The 19687-nt window shown below is 57.1% G+C and overlaps 4 protein-coding genes across 4 annotated transcripts in view; all 4 read right to left on the bottom strand.

Annotated features, from left to right (window-relative positions):
- Positions 1–13791, bottom strand: part of HOXB3 (homeobox B3) — a 56078-nt gene extending 42287 nt beyond the window's left edge. The window contains exon 1 of the mRNA XM_045836230.1: positions 13298–13791. The gene's annotated coding sequence lies outside the window, so the exon portion shown is untranslated. The remainder of the gene's footprint in view (positions 1–13297) is intronic.
- HOXB5 (homeobox B5) lies at positions 241–2789 on the bottom strand. The gene is made up of 2 exons (XM_045836238.1): positions 2122–2789; positions 241–1452 (listed from the first exon to the last, which is right to left on the bottom strand). The coding sequence occupies exons 1-2, from the start codon at positions 2681–2683 to the stop codon at positions 1205–1207; spliced, it is 810 nt and encodes a 269-aa protein (XP_045692194.1). The 5' UTR covers positions 2684–2789; the 3' UTR covers positions 241–1204.
- HOXB6 (homeobox B6) lies at positions 4715–10484 on the bottom strand. Its single transcript, XM_045836240.1, has 2 exons — positions 6594–10484; positions 4715–5619 (listed from the first exon to the last, which is right to left on the bottom strand). The coding sequence occupies exons 1-2, from the start codon at positions 7006–7008 to the stop codon at positions 5360–5362; spliced, it is 675 nt and encodes a 224-aa protein (XP_045692196.1). The 5' UTR covers positions 7009–10484; the 3' UTR covers positions 4715–5359.
- Positions 13792–16017: 2226 nt separating the features above from the next.
- Positions 16018–19687, bottom strand: HOXB7 (homeobox B7). Its single transcript, XM_045835719.1, has 2 exons — positions 19028–19687; positions 16018–16872 (listed from the first exon to the last, which is right to left on the bottom strand). The coding sequence occupies exons 1-2, from the start codon at positions 19425–19427 to the stop codon at positions 16619–16621; spliced, it is 654 nt and encodes a 217-aa protein (XP_045691675.1). The 5' UTR covers positions 19428–19687; the 3' UTR covers positions 16018–16618.

Below are 19687 nucleotides of genomic sequence, written 5' to 3'. Positions count from 1 at the left end.
AGGTTTCTGGGCCTCTCAGTCCCCCCAGGCACGCCCCAAGCGTGCCCTGTGTCCTCTGGCCCAAGCACCGCTGACCAAGCCAGGGACTTAGGTGGCTAGGAGCGGGTGCTGGTGGGCATCCTGCTTTCCCTTCCCTGTACCCCAGATCTACCAAGAATGGTCTAGGGTGTGCCCAGGGATGGCACAGGCACCCCCCCACCCCAGAGAAAAGACAAATGGAAGGGCAATGGAGTAGGGGAAACATTTATTTGACTTCAAGGAAAGCTACAAACAAATATCAAAAGCGAATCACTGAGACAGGTCCGGCAGAGACAGATTTCACACATAGCACAGTATCCACTCGCTCACTACAAATGTTTTGGAAGCGAAATGGGTAGGGGGGGAGGAGATGGGTCTGACCCAGACTATCCCCATATTTACAAGCTTTGGGCCCTCTACGCCAGACCCACGGATTCACAGAGAAATACACAAAACATTTTACACTGAAGATTATTTTTGTTTCCGTACACTCCCAGACCAGGCCTTGTGGGGCCTACCCAGGCGGCAGGAACTCAAATATCACTATATACCTTCCCTCTTCTCAACACCATCCCCTTGGTCCTCCCTGGCCCCTTCCAACCTCAGGCCCAAGCCACTAAGAGACTTGGGCCTGGGGAGTGGCGAGGGAGGAGGAAGAGGAGGGCAGAAAGAGACAGTCATGGACTCCATCTCGAGGCCAGCTCAGCTGGGCCCCGGCACTGCGGCAACGCCCCACCTTAACTGCTGCCCCTTAGAGAAGTTTCGAGCTGAAACTCAAAATACAGCAATCGTCCTTTTATAAATAAGTTAGGAGAACAAGATGGGGAAGGGAAAGTTCACATTAAACATGCGAGTTTCTTTTCTTCCTGGAGGAAGGAGTGCAACCACAGACACGAACATTCAGAAACACTGGTGGATTTGGGGTGAGCGGAGGGGAGCGAGGAGCGTGGGGGGGGGGATAATAATTATCATTATTATTAACAATAATAACAAGATTAACCAGTCCAGGAGAGAGAGTGCCACAGGAAGATCTAAGACCAAACGAAAAATCGTAACACAAGGCCGGGGCGAGGCAGGCTCCAGGGAACCAGTCCCCAGCGGGCGGCGGCAGCACGGGGAGGCTCTGAGGGGCTGGGGCTGGGGGCGGCGAGGGCAGTTGGGCCGCCCAGGGCTCCTCCCGGAGGGCTCAGGGCTGGAAGGCGCTGCCGGCTGTAGCCAGGCTCATACTTTTCAGTTTGTTATCTTTCTTCCACTTCATGCGCCGGTTCTGGAACCAGATCTTGATCTGGCGCTCGGACAGGCAGAGCGCGTGGGCGATCTCGATGCGCCGCCGCCGCGTCAGGTAGCGGTTGAAGTGGAACTCCTTCTCCAGCTCCAGGGTCTGGTAGCGGGTGTAGGCGGTCCGGGCCCTTTTTCCGTCTGGCCCGGTCATATCTGGAGCAGACAGAGGAGAGCCGCGAAGCAACGTTATTCCGGTTAAGGGAGGGGGCACTGGGTGGGAGGGGGGCGTGGAGCAGGACCCAGGCATCCCCGGCCTCCAGCTCGCCGCAGCTCCAATCCTCCCCACTCCAGACGCCCCGCATCCAAGCTCCCTTCCTGCACCCCCTTCTCCTGCAGCCCCCACTTCTGCCGGCAGCGAAGCGCCCGGCTTTGTCTCTGGCTCCCTCCTGTGCCTCACCCTTGGCTGGGCTCAGGCGGCCGCTGGCCCCCGGGAGGGAGGAGAGCGGCTGCACTTTTGCCCTGGAAATTTCCTTGGCTCGCCCCTCCTTTGCTAGCGGTAGTCTCAGAATTCCGGGGGTAAGCAAGACCCTTCCCCACCTTACATAAACCTTATCCTCCATCCCAAAGCCAGTGCAGCTGGGCGAATAAAACCTAAGCCGAGCCTGGGAACAAATTACTTAAAAATAATACTCCCCAACACCACCCCCCCCGCAGCTAAAGGGCTTCTTTGGCTCTGTCCCCTGAGCTGTAAGGACTCTCTTAGAGTCCCTCTAGAAAAAAAAAATATCTATATTCGAGGAAAAGCCAAGCTCTCCTTGCCCCCCCGCCCCAACGCAGAGAAGGAACACCGAGAAGACAAAAAAGGGAGAGAGCGAGCATTACCATGGCTGATGTGAAGCTTCCTCATCCAGGGGAATATCTGCGGAGTCTGCCCCTCGGGCGCGGCTGTGGAGGTGGCCATGGGCTCTGGTTGCGCCCGAGCCAGGCTCGGGCTGTTTAGCTGGCTCGCCGCTTCCTCGGGCTCCGAGGACGCGCTGGCCTCGTCTATTTCGGTGAAATTGGCGCTGGAGCTGGCCGGGGTCGCCTGGTCGGAGGGGGACGAGGCAGAGGGCTTGGCGCCGTGGCTGTCGCCGTTGGTGCAGGGCAGGGACTCAGGCGAGGACAGGGAGCAGCTCGACGCCGCTGGCCTGAAGCGGGGCTCCTGGGCGGGCGCGGGGAAGGCGCGCGAGCTCTCGCCCACCGCCCCAAAGTGGCTGGAGGAGGCCGAGGAGCGGTTGACGCTGAGGTCCATCCCATTGTAATTGTAGCCGTAAGAGCCGGTGTGCATGGCAGCGGGATCCCTGTAAGAGCCGCTCAGAGAGCTGCCACTGCCATAATTTAGCAACTGATAGTCCGGGCCATTTGGATAACGCCCCGAGAAGGAGTTTACAAAGTACGAGCTCATTTGGGTGATTTTGGAGGGCTTGATTTGTGGATCGTGGTCGTTATAACCCTGTGCTTCACGATTTATGATGTATTAATGAATTATAGCGATGCACTGTACTTCGTTTTGCTATGTATGCGGCCAAATATGGGGGGGGGTTGAAAGGGGGATGGGGGGGCGTTAGGGAATCACGTGCTTTTGTTGACCAGTCGTAAATTCTCGCTGATGACCTCAAGAGGTAATTCATGCTCTATGGTTACAAATAATGACGATCCGAGAATCGTTAGGGCCGATTCAATGCGAGCCTCCGAGAGAGGGGGAAAAAGAAGGGGGAGAAACGGGGAGAAGGTTGGCGGCGGCCTCTGAGCAGAGCGCGCCACCTCCCGGCAATCGTCGGGAGCGCGGGCCGCAGACCGCCATGGCGGCGAAGGCTGCCTCCCTGCTGGCTCCCGGCAAACGCCGGGAGAGAAAGAAACCTGGCCTAGAGTCACCCGCAAGGTTGAGTCTTCGCAGGAGGGACCCGGTTGAGCCTTTCCTCGCTTTCTTGGGAGTGTAGTGACTTCTCTCTATTTGCATTCTTCTCCCTGTCCTTACCATTTTTAACTCTAACTGAGAGGATCGTTGAGTTGCTTTTCCCTTACTCGCGTTTTGCAAACATCCGAGTTGGGGGCAGAAATGGGGGAGAGGGTTGGAAGATATGTGTGAAAAACAGTGATTGACACGGAGGTTTCCAACCGCTCCCCGCACCCCCTCGGCCTCTCCTGGTTCCTAAGGGGCTGCAGGGGCCCTTCCACAGCGCTCAGGCCCAGCAGACAGGGCCGGCCTGTGGGTTCGAAGGAAAAACTTTCGCTTCTCCTGTGTCTTTTAGAAGTTTGGAATCTGTTTCCTAACCTCCTCCTTATTCTTAGCCCAGCCTGGGGAATAGCAGAGAAGGACAGGGACCCCAGAGGCAGAGCTTGGCTGGTGCTAAGCGGCCTAGTTGTAGGGAAACCGGTGGCGGCGACCGCATCGCGTCTGGGGTCTGGGTGAAAACGTGATTTCGAGAGCACGGGACCAAGGCGGGAGTCTTTAGCCGCCTCGCCAGATGCCCGCTGTTGCACCGGGAGGCCCCGCTCGAAGCCCCTCGCTGGCGCCTGGGTAGTTTCTGAATGCGCCCGGCAGCCCATACCTTCCCTGGGAAGGGGTTCTGAGGACCGGCGGTGCCATGCTGAGCGCGCTGGGCGGCTGGAGGCCGCCGCAGCTGGGCCCCTTCTGCTGAACAGCTATTTTCTTTAAAAATAAAAAAGGGAGAGAGAAGGAGGAAGAAAGGAAAACAGCGTGCAACTTGTCGCCCGCGTGAGGGTGGGGGTACGAGAGAATGGATCGTTTTTTTGTTTTTTTTTTTTGTAGAGGGGGTGAGACCAAACTCCTATAACCTGGCCTCCTGCCCTCAGGTCTCCAAGGAGGAGAAAGTCGTGCCCTTCAGCCGGCGACCGCTGATGGCTTCGCATTCCCCTACTTGTCGCTGAACTCCTACTTGAGGCAGGAAAAGGCGCCTGGAGCTTTCAGCTGAGGGCGGAGAGATATCCCGCGACCCTGATTTGGTCTCCGGAGCCACAGGCCAGGAGCAGAGGGCCAAGGCCAGCAGAGACCAGGCCGCGTGGGCAGGCCAAAGCCACGGCCTCAGCAAGCAGGAGGACCGAAAAGCGCTGCTCAGGTGCCAGACCCTCTTGGCTCCGTCTCTGCAAGGGCTCGGGCTAGGGGGCCTCGGCGGTGTCCCTCGTGCCACAGACAAACGAGCGAAAGCTAGAGAATACGGGGGAAACGGCCCTTCTCTGTCTCCCAAGTCTGAGCCTAGAGAGGCCATTCCGAGCCTCAGCACAGCCGAGGCGCAGCTCTTGAGACTGAGAAGGACCGCGCCAGCCTTTATCTCGACCGTAACTTCCGAGGTCACGTCATGCCGGCTGGGGCCCGCCAGGCTCCAGGCTCCGCAGCGGAGTTTCCGGCACAGAGACCGCGGGGCGGTGGCGGGGGGTGGGGAGTGGCAGGGAGGAGCAGAGGTGACTGTGCGGCGAGTTTTTACATCTTTATTATCATCATCATCATCATTATTAATAATATTAATATTATTACCGCAGTATTTCACGTCCAGAGCTAAGACAAGAAGACTACAAACACAACACATAGAAAATTAATAAAATAGAACTTTGTTTTCTTCTCAGGCTCCTCTTCTTACTTCTAGGTAGTGTGTGCTCCTTCCAGTGGCTTTCAGGAGGGGGTGGGAGAGAGGTCTGGGGTCAGGGAGTCTTCGAGGCCCCCGCTGAGGGGACTGCGAAGCTGCCATTGAACCGTGCACGGGGGACATGGACGAAATGAGACGCGACACGGACAAGAGTGTTTTGCTCTGCTTCCAGGAAACATCAAGTGAGTCCAGTCCTTAGTTCTCACGCGGGGGAGCCTGATCTGGCTGAGGCGGGTTCCGCGGGGATGGAGGGGGCGCGAGGAGTGCTGGGTGGCCTCAGGCGGCACGGCCTTCCAACGCCCAGCGAGAGCTCTGCGGATGGGGGCGTTCAGGAGAGCGCTGGGCCCCGCCTGTCTTGTGCGGAGGAGCAGGTCCCCGGGCTCCCCCGCCCGCCCGCAGAGCCTCCTCGAGCTCCTCGATGCCCTCAGCTCCCCACGGGCCTCTCCCTTCGCGTCCCCCCTCCCTTTCCAGCGCCTTCACTCCGCTGGTTTTTCTTCCTCCTCCTCCGCACTGAGCTGAGATGCGCTGAGCAGTTTGCTCTCCTTTTTCCACTTCATGCGCCGGTTCTGGAACCAGATCTTGATCTGGCGCTCGGTCAGACACAGGGCGTGCGCGATCTCGATGCGCCGCCGCCGCGTCAGGTAGCGGTTGTAGTGGAACTCCTTCTCCAGCTCCAGGGTCTGGTAGCGCGTGTAGGTCTGGCGGCCGCGTCGGCCGCTGGGCCCAAAGGAGGAACCTGTTACGCAGAGAGGAGATGCTGAGGCCTGGGGTCACCAGGGTCAGAGCCCCCTTCCTCACTCGACCCTCAAACATGGACTCCAGCCTCTACTTTCTTGTTCCCTGCAGCGCCCCCTCCAGATTCCCTCCGGGCCTCCTCGGCTTGCGCCTCCAGTCTAGACTCTCGGTGGGGGGATGGGAGGAGCAGTTTAAAATCCCACCTGAGCCTAGGGGGAGGGGCTGGGGAAGTACCGACCAGGTGTGTTTCTTCCTAGCTGCAATTTTTCCCCCCATACATGTGGCTCCCCCACCACCGTGTGATAGATTCCAGCCCTTAATCCGTAATGACGTGGATCGATCCATAGTCGGCATTAACGGCTCTCACTCTCGTGTCCCGCTAATGGACATCAATTTGGGACTTAAGGCCGACAAATAATCCAACCTGAGACCCAGGCGCCTGGTTCTCCGGCTCTCCCCTCCGCCCGCTCCCCCCTCTTCCTACTTCTAATTCTCCCTCCCTCTTCTGACTGCGACCCCTTTCCTGGTGCCACATCTTTCCCCAGCCCCCGACCCCCAGGGAAACACAGTCCGGGGGCAGACTCCACTCTCCCTTGCCAGCGTCACGGCGCCCCCCTTCCCGTGACGCACTCGGGTTTTAGTGGAACAGCCTTGGGGTGGGGAACCCGACCAGGAGAGGGGTGCAAGGGAAAGCCAAGCCCTTGGCTGCGACCCCTGACCCGAGATCCCGGATCTGGCCTGGTGCTCCAGAGAGCCCATTCGCCTCCCTGGCTCAGAGTGTGGCTGGGACTTTGCAAACTTTGTAACTCCCGAGGGCATAAGGACAGAGCAGCAGACCCTGTGCGGCGCCCCGTCTCCCCTTGGATCCTAACTAAGATGCCCAGCCCGTACCCCGTGAGAGAATGGGGGCTCAGTAGTTCCGTCTCCCCAGGTGGGTGCCCGCAAGCTTCACGGCAACGACGGAGTCTCACTCACTGTTGCATGAATTCATCCGCTGCATCCACGGGTAGACGGGCGTGGAGCACTTCTGCTCCTCTGGCTCGCCAAACACGCTCTTGTCCTGCGCACAGTCGGACTTCCGCGGCTCGGGGTGGAAGGGGGGCGGCTCGTCGGCGCCCGAGAGCGCGCAGGCCGACTCCTTCTCGCGGTAGAAGGCCGGTGCCGGGCCGTAGTCGCAGGGCGCCGCTCGGCCGTAGCCGCCGCCCGCTGGCGGGTAATAGGAGGAGGCGGCGAAGCCCTTGTCCTGGCCGGGCCCGGGCCCGTAGGGCGCGGGGTAGTGTCTCAGCGGGTCCGCATAGCCGGAGGAGTAGAGCGGTAGCTGGCCCAGGAAGGACTCCTGCCCGCTGGCCAGAGTGACGGGGAAGGTGGAGTTCACGAAATAGGAACTCATTGGGAGGGAGGCGCGCACGGCCGCTGCTGCTCCGCCGGGTTTATGATTTGTTGTGTTTTATAGTCCGAGCGCCGCGCCTATTAGTAGTATATCTGAGATTGGGTTTTAGCTGAGGGGGGATGGCGAGGTGCCAGTGAGGGCCAGAAGGAAATACAACCATCTGATCCAACACTGACCAATGGCAGAGGCAGGAATTGTCAAATAGCACCCAGGAGGAGCGCAGCCCGCACGAGGGACCCGCGCACAAACCTATCAACCTTTTTTCCCCCTCCTTCTTCCCTTCTCCTTTCTTCCCCCCCCCCACCCCCAACCAACAACACGACCCGTCCTGTTCCACCTACGTAGGATCTGCGAAAAAGGCGTCTGTGCCTTTGAGGGAGGAGGGAGCTTTGAATTGACACCACCCCATCCCCCAGTGATTAAATAAATATATCCCTCCTTTTCCACGCAGGATAGGAAAAAGTTAATTGTGTTTTCAGAAAAGTTAACCCCTGCGTTGCTTGAGCCCCATTCCCTGAAAGGAAGGGTGGCTACCCATCCCTGAATCTCTCGAATCTTAATCAGGCTAGGGGAGAACCAAAGGGGAAGGATTATTTCTAGGGTTTTGTGTTGGTTGAAGCGGAGAAGAGTTCTCTGCTAACTAGCATCGTTTTCGGAAAGAGAGAGGCGAAGAAGAAACTGTCTCCTTCCCAGGTTTGGGAAACCATTTCCCCCCATTTCTTAGGTCTATTCTGTCTCCTCCAAGTCCCGGATTATTATTTCTGCTTCTCCACAACTCTCGTGGTCTGAGAGTAAGGTCACAGCCTGCTGCCCAGGGGACACGGAAGGCCGGGAAATGGGAGGAGTGTCTGAGCCCAAGCTTCTCCCTCTGGCTCTGCAGCCAGGCTAGGAGCTTCTCCGAGGGCTGTGCCTGCTGCTCCCCCAGCTCTCTCACCTGGTTCGAGCGTGCCCCGCTCGCTCTCGGCGTGGGAAGGGGCACTGGGGACAGGGACTAGCCCTCTCCTCGCTTGGGGACAAGGAGAGGAGGTGTGAGGGGCATTCCCCCAGCCTAGGTGTGTCTGATCCCTATCCTGCCTGCCACCTTCACCCCCAGCGCCTACCCACAAAGACAGAAGAATATCCTGGGCTACAGATTCTCAGGAATCAAGGTTGTCTCGGAAAGTGGGTATAGGAAAGAAATTGATCTTCCTCCAATTTAGGGTCCTCAAACCCTCCTGATACTTGAGGTGATCAGAAACATCAGGAAGAGAGAGGACTTCGCACCTCTTCTAAGTCTCTCCAGAAGCTGGCAGGGTTCTTTTAAAAATGCATGATTTCCTGAGACTCGATTTTAGTTTAGTTGGATGAGGGAGGGGTGTTGGGGTTCTCCTGGGGACTCAGCAGGCAGCTCACAACTATCAGCCTGAATCCCCTCTCCAGATGCTCACCACTCTGTCTCTCTCAGCATCTGTACAGTCCCCTCCCACCCCCGTCCCTTTTTTGTATCACCGGCTTTGCTGCCTCCCAAGCTTGAGTGTGAGCAAGAGTGGGTGTCTCTGGCTCTCTCGTCTAAAGAAAATGAACATTGAAGCCAGGTTGGAGGACTGAGCTGCAATGTGTTTCCACCATTCTGATGTGCACGTGGAGGCCAGGCAGCAAAGAGTGACAACCCTGGGACCTGAGCTGGGAATGGGCCTGGGTGTGGGGCAAAATCTGATGAAGGGGACAGGCTGAGCCTCCTCTCTCCTTTGCCCTTTGGGCTTCTTTCTGTGGGCCAGCTCTGCCCACGACAGATGGTGAAAGACACACGGGAAAGTGGTAGGGACTGGGGCTGGTGACTAAGGGTGGGAACTTGGCTGGCTGCACAGTGGCCTACAAGGCTTCCTGAACTCGGGATAACTTCTGGGCTGCCCCTTCATGGCCGAGGGGCCATCCCTTCCCAGCCAGACTCTACAGTCTTTTCATCTTTTAAGATGAAACAGTCGTTAAATCTTTTAAGAAAAGTAAACTCAAGCCTCCTAACGATGGGGAATCATAAATGCTCCAATCTAACTGTGACTGGGCCCATTCCCACAGGAGCGTGAGGAGCGTTTGGGCAAGGTGAGCAGGGTGGGGCAGTGCCTGTGTGTGCACCGCCCCCCTCCCTGCCACTGAGGCTGGGCCTTGGGCTTCAGACATCCCTGGCCCTCCCCGGCCACAGAGTCTCCATCCGGGGACTGTATGGGCTTGCCTGTGGAGTCTGCACAAAGTAAGATTCCCCTGTGATAGAAGCAGGAAAATAATCGCCTTATCCTTAGAGTCACAGCCCCAAATTAACCTCACCTCTGCAGGTTGCCTGTGGTCACGAGATGGAGCCGCAAAGGCAGGGCCTGGGCGCCTGTAGTCCAGCATGAAAGGAAATAGCGCCTCATCGCTCTTATCTAAGCCCAGAGGTATTTATGAGCGTTTATTCCTCTGATCCGTTTGTTTGGGAGAAAGAGCAGGCAGGCAGAGCTGGGCCAGAGGCCGCCTGGTTTCTGGAGCCAGATCTCTACGAATCTGTCTGTGGTTCCATCCACTGCCGCGTCTGTCTGTCTGTCTCCAAGGGGGGAATATGTAAATACACGGCAGGCACCGCCGTCTGCCCCTCTGGGGTGCCCCTCCTGCCTCAGCGAGGAAGCACGTGTATGGAGAGGTGGATATGAATTGGGTGCACCCGTTCTTGAGTGCACAACACAGGGATCGCTCAGAAAGCCCACAGGCAGGATTTGTAACTGTAGTTTTCTGTGCTGGGAATCTGCAGCCCTGCGGACGGACACACGTTCCAGCTCCCAGGGAAGTGTCTCAGTTGTGCTCAGCTCAGGAGGAAAATTCTCCTCCACCACCTACCTCAGGGAGGGCTATGTGCCTGTTTGCATGTGGAGGGGAGGGGAGGGGAGGCTGAGACGTTGTCCAGGCTTCCTCCTTCCTCTCAGCTACAAATCCCCCCCCCCACCCCAGCCCCAGCTCTTTGGGTCATAGGCACCTTCCCCCACCCCACTTCCAACTCTGGCTGGGGTGTGGCAAATGAAGATGTCTACCCAATTCCGATTCTCTGGATTTGGGAAACATAAATGTCCCCAGAGGGAGTCATGTGGTGGCCCCCAGTCTTTGGGAGCTGCTTATATGGGACAGGGCCTTAAAATGGGCCAGTCCGGAGCTCGGTACAAAGACCTCATTTCCATCATGCAAATGAACGACCTTGTCTCGGATCTGGAGGTGGGGAAGGCTTAGGCACTCAGCTGGCTGTCCCAGTTCCCTCCCCCCAGGTCCACCAGCACCCTAAGAGCCCTGAAGTGTTTTAACCCTCTGTACTAAACGCCTTCCCTTCCCTACCTATCCTTTAGATTGCCTACAAGAAAAATCCTCGAGGGGCCCAATACTTTCGGGGCGCGCTCCCTCGGGGCCTTCCGCGCGGGGCCGGGCCTTCTAACCGCAGGAAAGTCACTCTCGCTGCGGAGTAGCTGAAAGGGTTGCCCCTGCGGCCCAGGCTCAGACTCCTGAGGCGCCAAAGGCGCGCAGGGCGGGGGGTGGGGGTGGGGGGGGCGGCAGCCCTGGTGTTTGCTCTCAGAACGGCGGGGCCGCACGACCTCCGCAGCTCTTGCAGCTCCAGGCCAGACCCTAGTAACACCTCGGCCTGCCTGGCACCATAGGCAATTTCCTGGAGCCCCCGCCCAGGAACCGGGGCCACAGCACCTTGAAAGGAATGGCCAGAGCTTCCTCCAGCGGCTTGAAAGCCCGAGCTAATCAGTAACCCGTGAGGCTGGGGCCAATATTCAAACGCGGCGGCAGAGGCGCGGACCCCCGCCCTCGCCACCCCTTCTGGGAAGGCGGTCCGGTTCAGCGGGTGTGAGGGGTACGGCAGGGACGGAGATCACAACGGGGTGATTCCTTAATGAGCGCTCTTCACTCCCACTCCCGGCTTTCCTCCAAAGCGTATCTGTCCATTTCGCTCGAAACGATCGGGAGCAAGGGAGAGCCCGCACTCACTTGCAGACACCAACAGCTTCCGGAGAATTAGGCCCGGTGCCTCCGCCACGGACCCTCCGGCCGAGGCACTGGCAGGACCCACCGGCACACCGGCAGAACACTGGCCCGGTTGTCTTTTGACAACCGAGTGGAACTGCCCGGCCGGCGCCTCCTCCGCCAGCCCCTCCCTTGGCCGAAAAGAAAACCAAATAAACCTTGAACAGCCTTGGCCTCGGATCCCGCGAGCGGCCCGGACGATCCCCTCTCGCGCTCGCGGTGGGGGGCGGAGGCTCGCGCGTCCGGGGCCCTCTGCCCGCGGGATGCAGTTACTAGTCCTCTTTCAACACGCCCTAGGAAAAGCCGCTGTCCGGGCCAGCCACCAGGGTTGGAGCCAGGATGGAGCGGGCGAGCAGGAGGGGACACTTGTTCGCTAATCCACACACAGGCGCGCGGGGACCGGGATTCGGCGGAAAGCAACAATCTGGGCCCGGAGTCCCACGAATCCCGCCAAACCTGAGCGTCCAGGCTCCAGGCGTCGGGCACCATCCAGGCGGCGAGTCGCCCGGCTCGCGGCGACGAAACCGCATGTCTCCAAACGGACGGTAGATGGCAGCAAACCGCATAATTTGGGTCACACAGCAAACTGTCTAAGGGATGATTTATACCCTGCCGAGGCTACAGGAGAAAAAGACCTTTAGTCTGGGTGGGTTTGGGGAATTTTCCCTTTGAGACTGGGCTCCAAGTGCCCTGGGTGCTGACCGAGAACTTCTCTGGCTGCGCTCAGCGAGGGGTCCCTCCAGGCACCCAGTCCCGGCCTGCTGGGAGGGCACCTACTTGGGCCTCCACGGGCCCCCTCCCGCGCCACAAGTGGCTGAGTCCTTCTCTTCCTAGCTCAGAATTGAGAGGGCCAATATCCCCTTACACAGCCCCCAGACCCTGCAATCCCTAGGCAACCAGAGGCCTGAGGCTACACGCTTCTGCGTCTGGGCTTTAAGAAGAGAAAAGCAATCACCTAGTTGTGCAAACCGAACTAATTCAGCCTCTCCTGCCCTCCGCTCCCAAAGTCGCTTATCTCTTGGTTTGCAGCTTCCTCAGAAGCCCTCTTGCTCTATTTTTAATTCCTCACCTAGAGGCTGCGCCTTCTTCCATCCCACCAGCTACTTGAGGAATCTGGGTCTCTAGCCCAAAGGTTCCCCACCCCCCACCCCCTAGGAGGCCTGCCTGGGCAATGAAATCAGGCGCCGGAGGGATAGGACTAGTTTTCTAAGCTCAGCGCTAGGCAGCTTTCTAGTCCTGACACCATTAGGTCCCCTAATTGGGCTCTCTTTTCATTTTCTTCTCTTTTTTGGATTTGTTTACAAGCCTAAAACAACAACACACTAAACAGCTTCTTCACAATCACCAGGTTTGGACGCAGGAAAGTTCGAAATGTTTCAACATCAGACACACACATGGCAATTTTCTCCGCGGAAATCCACACCCCCCCACACACACCAATAAAACACAAGTACTGTAATAGAATCAATATTGCACAGAAACCAACACACTGTGACCTACCGCATTAAAAACCACAAAATTGTCTCCCTGCAGAGCGACGCTCCCTCCTGTGGGAGTGGCGAGAGACCTGGGCATTGTCGGGCAGGCTTCCTGGGGGTGTCCCTCGATCTGGGTGCCTCCACTTACAGCCCTTTAATTTCAGAAATGTCTCCGTAGGGAGGTAAATGAGCATTTCTCTGTAAATTGTTCTTTCTGTCTCTCTCTAGCCGCCTCCTAGCCCTCGCTGGCCTCTTTGGAGATTCCAGGCCCTCCAGAGACCAGGACGTCCCTCAGGCCACCGCCCCTCATGCCAATGCAGCCGGGAAACTGCCGATACCTGAACCGGGCAAGAGAACAACACGGGGGGCAATTGGGGGAGGCGGAAACGAGGGAGGGAGGGAGGGAGGGATGGGTGGGAGGGGGTGGGGCACAAATCCACCGAGGCCGCAGCAACCGGCTTCTGCGGGTGCCCCGAAGCTCAGACACCCCCATCCTCCCTTTGGCGACCCCCTCGCTTGAGCCTCTCCTCCCAGCTTACAGGCGACTGCGGCCTCTTTCCGTCCGTGGCCTCTTTCGGTTCCTCCTCCCATCTTCCCTGCCTCGGCTCCCCCTCCAGGAAGCGGCCACCCTTCTCTCTGCCACCGAATTTCCTGGGAAGCCTCTCCCTGTAGCACCCAGAGGTGGGGTTCAGCCCTGTCTCGGACAGGGGAGGGGGGAGACAAACCGAAGCCCCACCTACAAAAATCGAGGCAAAATAATAAGAAGAGAATTGTAGAATCTCCCTTACCTTTGCAGACCTTGAGGTTTCTTTCCTCCGATTGAAAGGGGTGGGGAGGAAGGAGGGGGGGGAGTAAAAGAGCGTTCGGTTTCTGCTCCATCTTCCATATAATATTGTCCCAACCTGAGAGCCGTCGCTTCCCCTTCTCCGACTTGGGAGAGAGGGTGTTTCGCTTTTCTGGTATTTGCATAGAAAATGAAGTAAGTTCTGGCTTTGAAAAATGGTATCAGGCTGCAGTCCTGGGCAGATTGTCCATTTGCCCTCCATGATGACTAAAATCCCAGCTCAGCAAAGAAATTAACTTAGGAATTTAAATTATTTTTGGTTCTGTCTTTTGTGTAATTCCCACCCCTCCTGCCCCCTCTCTCTCTCTCTTCTTTCTTCTCCCCCTCTCTCTTCCTCTCTCTCTCTCTCTCTCTTTTGCTTTATCAAACTGATACTGAAGTATAAAAATATCAAGAGGCTGGAGCCCTGAAGGACGACAGTGCTCCGACCTAGGTGTGGTGTCCAAAAGAATGCTGCATTATAACCACCAGGGAAATGATAAAAAGTTCATGTTCACGATCGCCCGGCCACATGACCGGCGCCGGCCAATCGCTGGATTCAACCACTCATAAACTTCTATCACAAAGTTGTAAATTTTCATAAAACAACAAGGAATTTATTGCATTTCTTCATGGCTGCTCCACCAGCAACCCTTTTCTCAGTCGCCATCTTCTTTTCTTCTCCTCCTCGCTTTTTGGGGAAACCCCAGTCTGAAAAGGAGTGAGATTTGGGGTGCAGGCCATCAGGTTGAAGGGCCCAGCTTGGAAAGGGGGTTCTTTTGGGAACCTCCCTGTTCTCACAGGAGCTCTGCCCTCTCTTCTAGTAAAAAATTACCCCCAGTGCCCCGCACAGGATCTGTTCCAAGGCAATTTTGGGGTGAGTCCGGGGCAGCAGCTGGTGTTCAGAGCTGCCACTCGCATCAAGGCAAAAAGAAAGCTTCCGTGCCCCCCTCCTCCTCTGAACGCCCCTCTCGTTCTTAGCCCTATTGATGGCGGGACCCCCACCTGTGAAGCGTAGGGCTTTGCGGGTGTGGGGGCTGAAGGTTCCCTAGGGCTTAGCTTTCCCCCAAGGAGGTAAGGAGGCCCTGATGGAGGCCAAGACAGACAGTGCAGCAGCGGGATTCTCGCCTCCGCACCCCAGAAATTGGAGGAGGCTAAAGCGGGATCCCAGCCTCTGCCGCCCAAATGCCCGCCTGCTCGGGGTCCCCGTGACAACTCCCTGTGCTCTCAGGGGGTTCTGCGGTTATCCACAGGGGAAACTGCACGTTTAGGGGCCTTTTACTTACGAACTCGAGTCAAACCGATTCTAAAACGTGTTTCCCTTCCGATCCTCTTTCTCCTGTCTGTCCGAATACTGTTCTTTAAATTTAAGTCATCTAGGGTTTATCATGGAATAAATACTAAAAATCAGCTCTGCAGGTCTAGCTGCGTAGACGCCAACCTCCGGGGTTCTGTGCCTCAATTAGGGGGTGTTTGGGGGGGGCAAAAGCAACCACAAGGACAACAAAATTCACCTCGTGTTTCCCAGCCCCCCTGAAATACTCCGGTGTTTTGAATGGAGCTACTAGCGCCCACATTTAGAAACGAAATAACTTCTCCCAAAATGTTTTTCTTTTTTCTCTCTCTTTCTCTGTGCTCCGGAGAAGATTCCAGGTGGCTGGCAGCGCCGGGAACGGGGCGAAGGGCGCGGAGGAAGCCGGCGGAGCGGGGCGGGCGGCGCGGCAGGCTCCGGGCGCCCGGACGCGGCCGCACCAGCGGGTAAACTCGCACCGCTCGGGTTCGCGTTCTCGCGGCTCGGCTGTCCCCTTCCCCATTTTAAAGTTTTGTTTGGGTCACTGTGTTGAATTAGAATATTATATTAAAATAAATGAAACAAAATAAATGGAAATAAAATAACCGAATAGCTCTTGCGGAAAGTATTTGCCGAGCGAGCGGGGCGCCAGGAGCGCCCTGGCGTCGGAGGCCTCTCCGGGTCTCCGCTGCCGGCCTGGCCTGGGCCCGGCGCGCCCAAGAACCCCAGTGGGTTCGGGTGGTCATCTTCCCTTTCCCTCTGCTCGTCCTGTGTCTGAGGCCCAGCGCTTTGCATCCGGCTGTGTGTGCGCTGGAGGCACGGCCTCCGCGCCAGTCTGGCTTGGAGGCCTCGGTGAGGAAGTTTGTGGAAGCGGAAGGGTTTACTTTTGTTCTGTTCTGTGGATGCGTGTGGTTGAACATGCGGGCTCCCCGATGTGTTTACTTGGGGGCCGCACAGGGGAGCCTGTGTGTTTGTAAACCAGTGCGTGAATGTACGTGGCCATGTATTACTGTGTCTGTGAGTGAGTGTGAATGTGAATGCATGTGTCTGGGCGTGCAGTTGGGACGCGTGAGTGCCTGTGCGTGGATTTGTGAATACATGACTGTGAGTGTCTCTTTGTGACTGTAGGTGACCGTGTGTGTGTATGTGTGACACCAGCCTGTAAATGTGTGTGGTTGTGTGCATCTGTGTATGTCGCTATGTGTAAAAAAAAATAAAAAGGGAATGTGTGTGAGATGTCAGGGCTCACTGGCTGGCACCCCCCAGCGCAGGGGCACCATGAACAAGGGCAGACCCCGGTACAGAAGTGGGCCCGCGGCAGAGGCCACGACAGAGGGGTGCTGGGACGCATGGCTGGCCCTCACCCTTTCCCAGAAAACAGAGCATCTGTTTGCTTGTTTTTTAATTGTGTTTTATTTCTGCATTCTTCAGATACACACAAGATGTAAAGAGGACAACGGGATGGGAGGAGCGAGGAGCATCGGGCAGGGCAGGTGCGTAGAGAGGACAAGGGACTCAGTGGGTCTTCCGGGCTCCCTAAGGCCCCTTCAGTGCAGCTACTGGGAAGGGCAGGGGGTGGGGGGGGGGTGGCTCAGGAGGGCAAGGGAACGACACACCTTAGTCCAGACCCACAGACCACAAAAGATAGCGTCAAAGAAGGGGGCTTACAAAACAGCAAAGTTTTACAAAGACCTGACAATAGCGACATAGAAAAGGGAGGCAGATTCCAGAAAGCTATAGGACAGGTAGACGTCCTTCCCATATTGTACAAAACAAAACCCCCGGCAAGACTTTTCTATAGGTAGTTATTTTTTTTTCAGTGTTAAGAAAACAAAATTTCACTTGCTCTCCTTACAAAAAAAAAAAATTGAACTGCTTTTCACTGAAGCAGAGTTTTCCCCTATTTGAGTGGAGTTTCCTGGTTCGGTTCCCAGAGCTGGGCTTCCTCCTCTCTCCCTTTCTCATCTCTTTCCTCTTCTGCCCTTTCTCCACCCCTCACTCCTCCTCGTCCTCCTCCGCCTCTGCCTTGTCCTGCTCCGTGGCGCCGGGGCCTGCGGTCTTGTTCTCCTTTTTCCACTTCATGCGGCGGTTCTGGAACCAGATCTTGATCTGCCGCTCAGTCAGGCAGAGCGCGTGCGCGATCTCGATGCGCCGCCGCCGCGTCAGGTAGCGGTTGTAGTGGAACTCCTTCTCCAGCTCCAGGGTCTGGTAGCGCGTGTAGGTCTGGCGGCCTCGCTTACGGTCGGTTCCTGTGCCCAGTGTTTAGAGAGAGAGAGAGAAAAAAAAAATCAGTGCGTGAGGAAAAAAGCCACGAGAGTTCCTATCTCTCTCTTAGGCCCTGTGTGTGATTTGAAATCAGAAGTTGGAAGGGTCCATGTTCCCACTAAACCAAATTTTCCCTTTCCATGCCCCAGCCATGCCCCTGCACACTTTTACAGGTTTCTAGAGGCAAATGTTGCCATTTTCCAGCCAAGAAGTCTTCCAGCCTAGAGCTTCTGAACCCAACATCTAAACTGCTGGCTGTTAAAGGGCCAGCACCTAAGGGTGTAATGTGGAATGCAGGGATCTTAATCCTTCGGTCACCCTCAGGACCAGGGACCCCAAGCCTCCCCTCTTGGATGCAGGCTCTGATGGTCTTTGAGGTAGGGACAATAGGAACCATGCAAGTGACCCTGAAGTAAGTAAGGCTCTAGGTCTGGCCTGAGTTGTTTATCCTCCCCACCCCCCACCCCCCCAGAAAAGAGACAAAGGACCCTCACAGGTCCAGTCCTTCTCCTCCCTCCCTCCCCCCAGCCTGTTGTGGAATGAGGAGCTGGTGAGAATTTGCAGATTTCCTTGGAGCATGGAGTTTGTCTGAGAGCAGCTGCCCTCTGATGCCTGTTTTCCAGTGAGTGGCTGAGGCGTTGACAGGGCCAGGCTCTCCCGCCTGCCCACCGGCCCACCTGCCCACCTGCCCAGACAGCCCAGCTCTCCAAAGCAACCCATGGGCCTCCAGGAAGGCGCAGGAGGAGAGTACAGACAGCAGCCTGAGGTGGGGCGGAACATAAAGTATCCAGGTGGTGGGGGCCAAGGGGCAGATGAAAGCTTCCCAGGTTAGGCCCCAAACCTTGAGGGGACTTGGGGGGCAGTTTACTGGAGGAGGTGCTGGTGCCAGCCCTCCAGGGAGGTAGCCTGTGGGAGGAGGGACTGGGGGCCCTAATTTCAAGTCAGATAAAAGCCAAGTTGAAATGTTTATGAGCAGAAAAATTTGGGCTTTGATACATCAGCTGGAAAGGCAGCTGAATTGCGGAGCAGGTAATGGAGACCGTGACCACCAGTACTGATGGTGTAAGAGCTGGACTTCTCCTGGCCTTCAACCCTGGCTGGAGCACAAGTCTTGGGCCTTCTGAACCTGGGAGTTGGCCCTGAGTCTAGGGCAGCATTGAGACGGCTGTCTGGGAAAGATGTGTCAGGAAACCCCATGGACACCTGGTCTCTTGGGGTTCCTGCAGCAACTGGCCCAGTGGTCTATACTTTCTAACTCTTGCTTTGGCTCCATAAAGTCCTAGTGCCTCCCCCAAGAGGACATTCACTCTTCTGGAATAATACCCGCCAACTTGTTGGCCAGGTCTCCAGGATGCTTAGGAGCCCCAGGAAGGGCACCCAAGGAAGCCAGAGGTATTTCCATGCGGCCTCTGCCCTTTTCTCTAGTTCTCCTGCTGCCCTCTTCCCAAGTTCACTGGGGGGTCAGGAGCCTCCTCTCTCTCAGCCTCAGCGCGCCCCCTCTTTCCACCTGCCTCACTGCCTCTGTGTCCCAGACTGAATCCTCATCTCTCATGCCCCCTCCTCCTGCCAGGCCTCTAGAGCCCACCTCTAATTGTCCAGAAGGGAATAATGGGGGAGCAGGGTTGGCTGGGAAGGAAGGGGGAGGGAAGAATTGCTCAGTGCTGCAGCCCCCTCCTCTAGACCTTATCAAAGCTGGGACTGGGGGACAACACCCAGAGCCGAGATCCCCAGCGGGGTAAGGGAGAGGGGAGGGGAGGACCTTAATGGCTATTCTCTGCAAACCCCAGCCTTCCTCCGCAAGACAAACGGCCTCGTCTCCAGCCCGTGCCGGCCTGGCTGATAAATATTTAAAGCTAAAAGGCCGGGAGGAAGAGTGGGGGGTGAGCTGGGGGCTCGGAGCGCCGCGGCGTCGGCAGAGAGGGATCCGCCGGGAAGCAGAGCGAGCCTAAGAGCACCGAGCAAAAAGGGGGGTGGAGGCCGAGCGCCGGGTCGCGGTCAAGGGGGTGCCGCGTCCCCAGGGCCCACCGCCTGCCGGGCGCACTGTGGACGTGGAATGGGGCAGTTGACCGGAAAGGGGGCGCCCTCCGGGGAGTGTGCCCGGGCCGCTGCGGCTCGGGACGGCTCGGTGCGCGGCGTTACCTGAGCTTCGCATCCAGGGGTAGATCCGGAAGTTACTCTCGGCCGCCAAGTCCGAGTCCCTCTGCTCCTTGGCGCCCGCCGCCTTGGCGGGGTCGCCGGGACACACCCCGGAGAGGTTCTGCTCAAAGGGTGCGCAGTGCATGTTGAAGGAACTCGGCTCGAGCCCGTAGCCGGCCGCGTAGACGCCGGCTGCGCTCTGGCCCGCCATGCCCCCCCCGCCGGGGTACAAGCCCTGCATCGAGGCCGCGAAGGAGGCGCCCGACCCCGCTCCATAGCCCGGGCGCGGGGGGTTGGAAGCAAACGCACAAGAAGTTTGTTCGGGGAAGGCTCCGGTGGCGAAAACCGAACTTGCGGCTGGATATTTAGAAAATAAAGCATTCGCATAATACAATGAACTCATAATTTGGCCGGATGATTTGTAGGCAGGGACGTTTTAGTGTCGGTTTTACGAGATTCCTTGATATATTACAGAATTAGAGTCCAGATTTACACCAAAAAGGACCCCCTTTTTCCTCTTTGGACCACGTGACCCCCTCCCACGTGACTTCCCCTCCGCCAATAGATGGGCAGCCTCCCCACGGCTCCCGGTAATGTGGAAAAAATTGTGTGGCGTTGGATTTATAAAATATGATCAATAATGAATGGGGAAGCCAAGCCCTG

This window comes from Phyllostomus hastatus, unplaced genomic scaffold, assembly GCF_019186645.2.
Source record: "Phyllostomus hastatus isolate PE091 unplaced genomic scaffold, TTU_PhHast_1.1 phas_contig_210, whole genome shotgun sequence".
NCBI classification, from domain to species: domain Eukaryota; kingdom Metazoa; phylum Chordata; class Mammalia; order Chiroptera; family Phyllostomidae; genus Phyllostomus; species Phyllostomus hastatus.
This window is presented reverse-complemented; position numbering and strand designations above follow the sequence as displayed.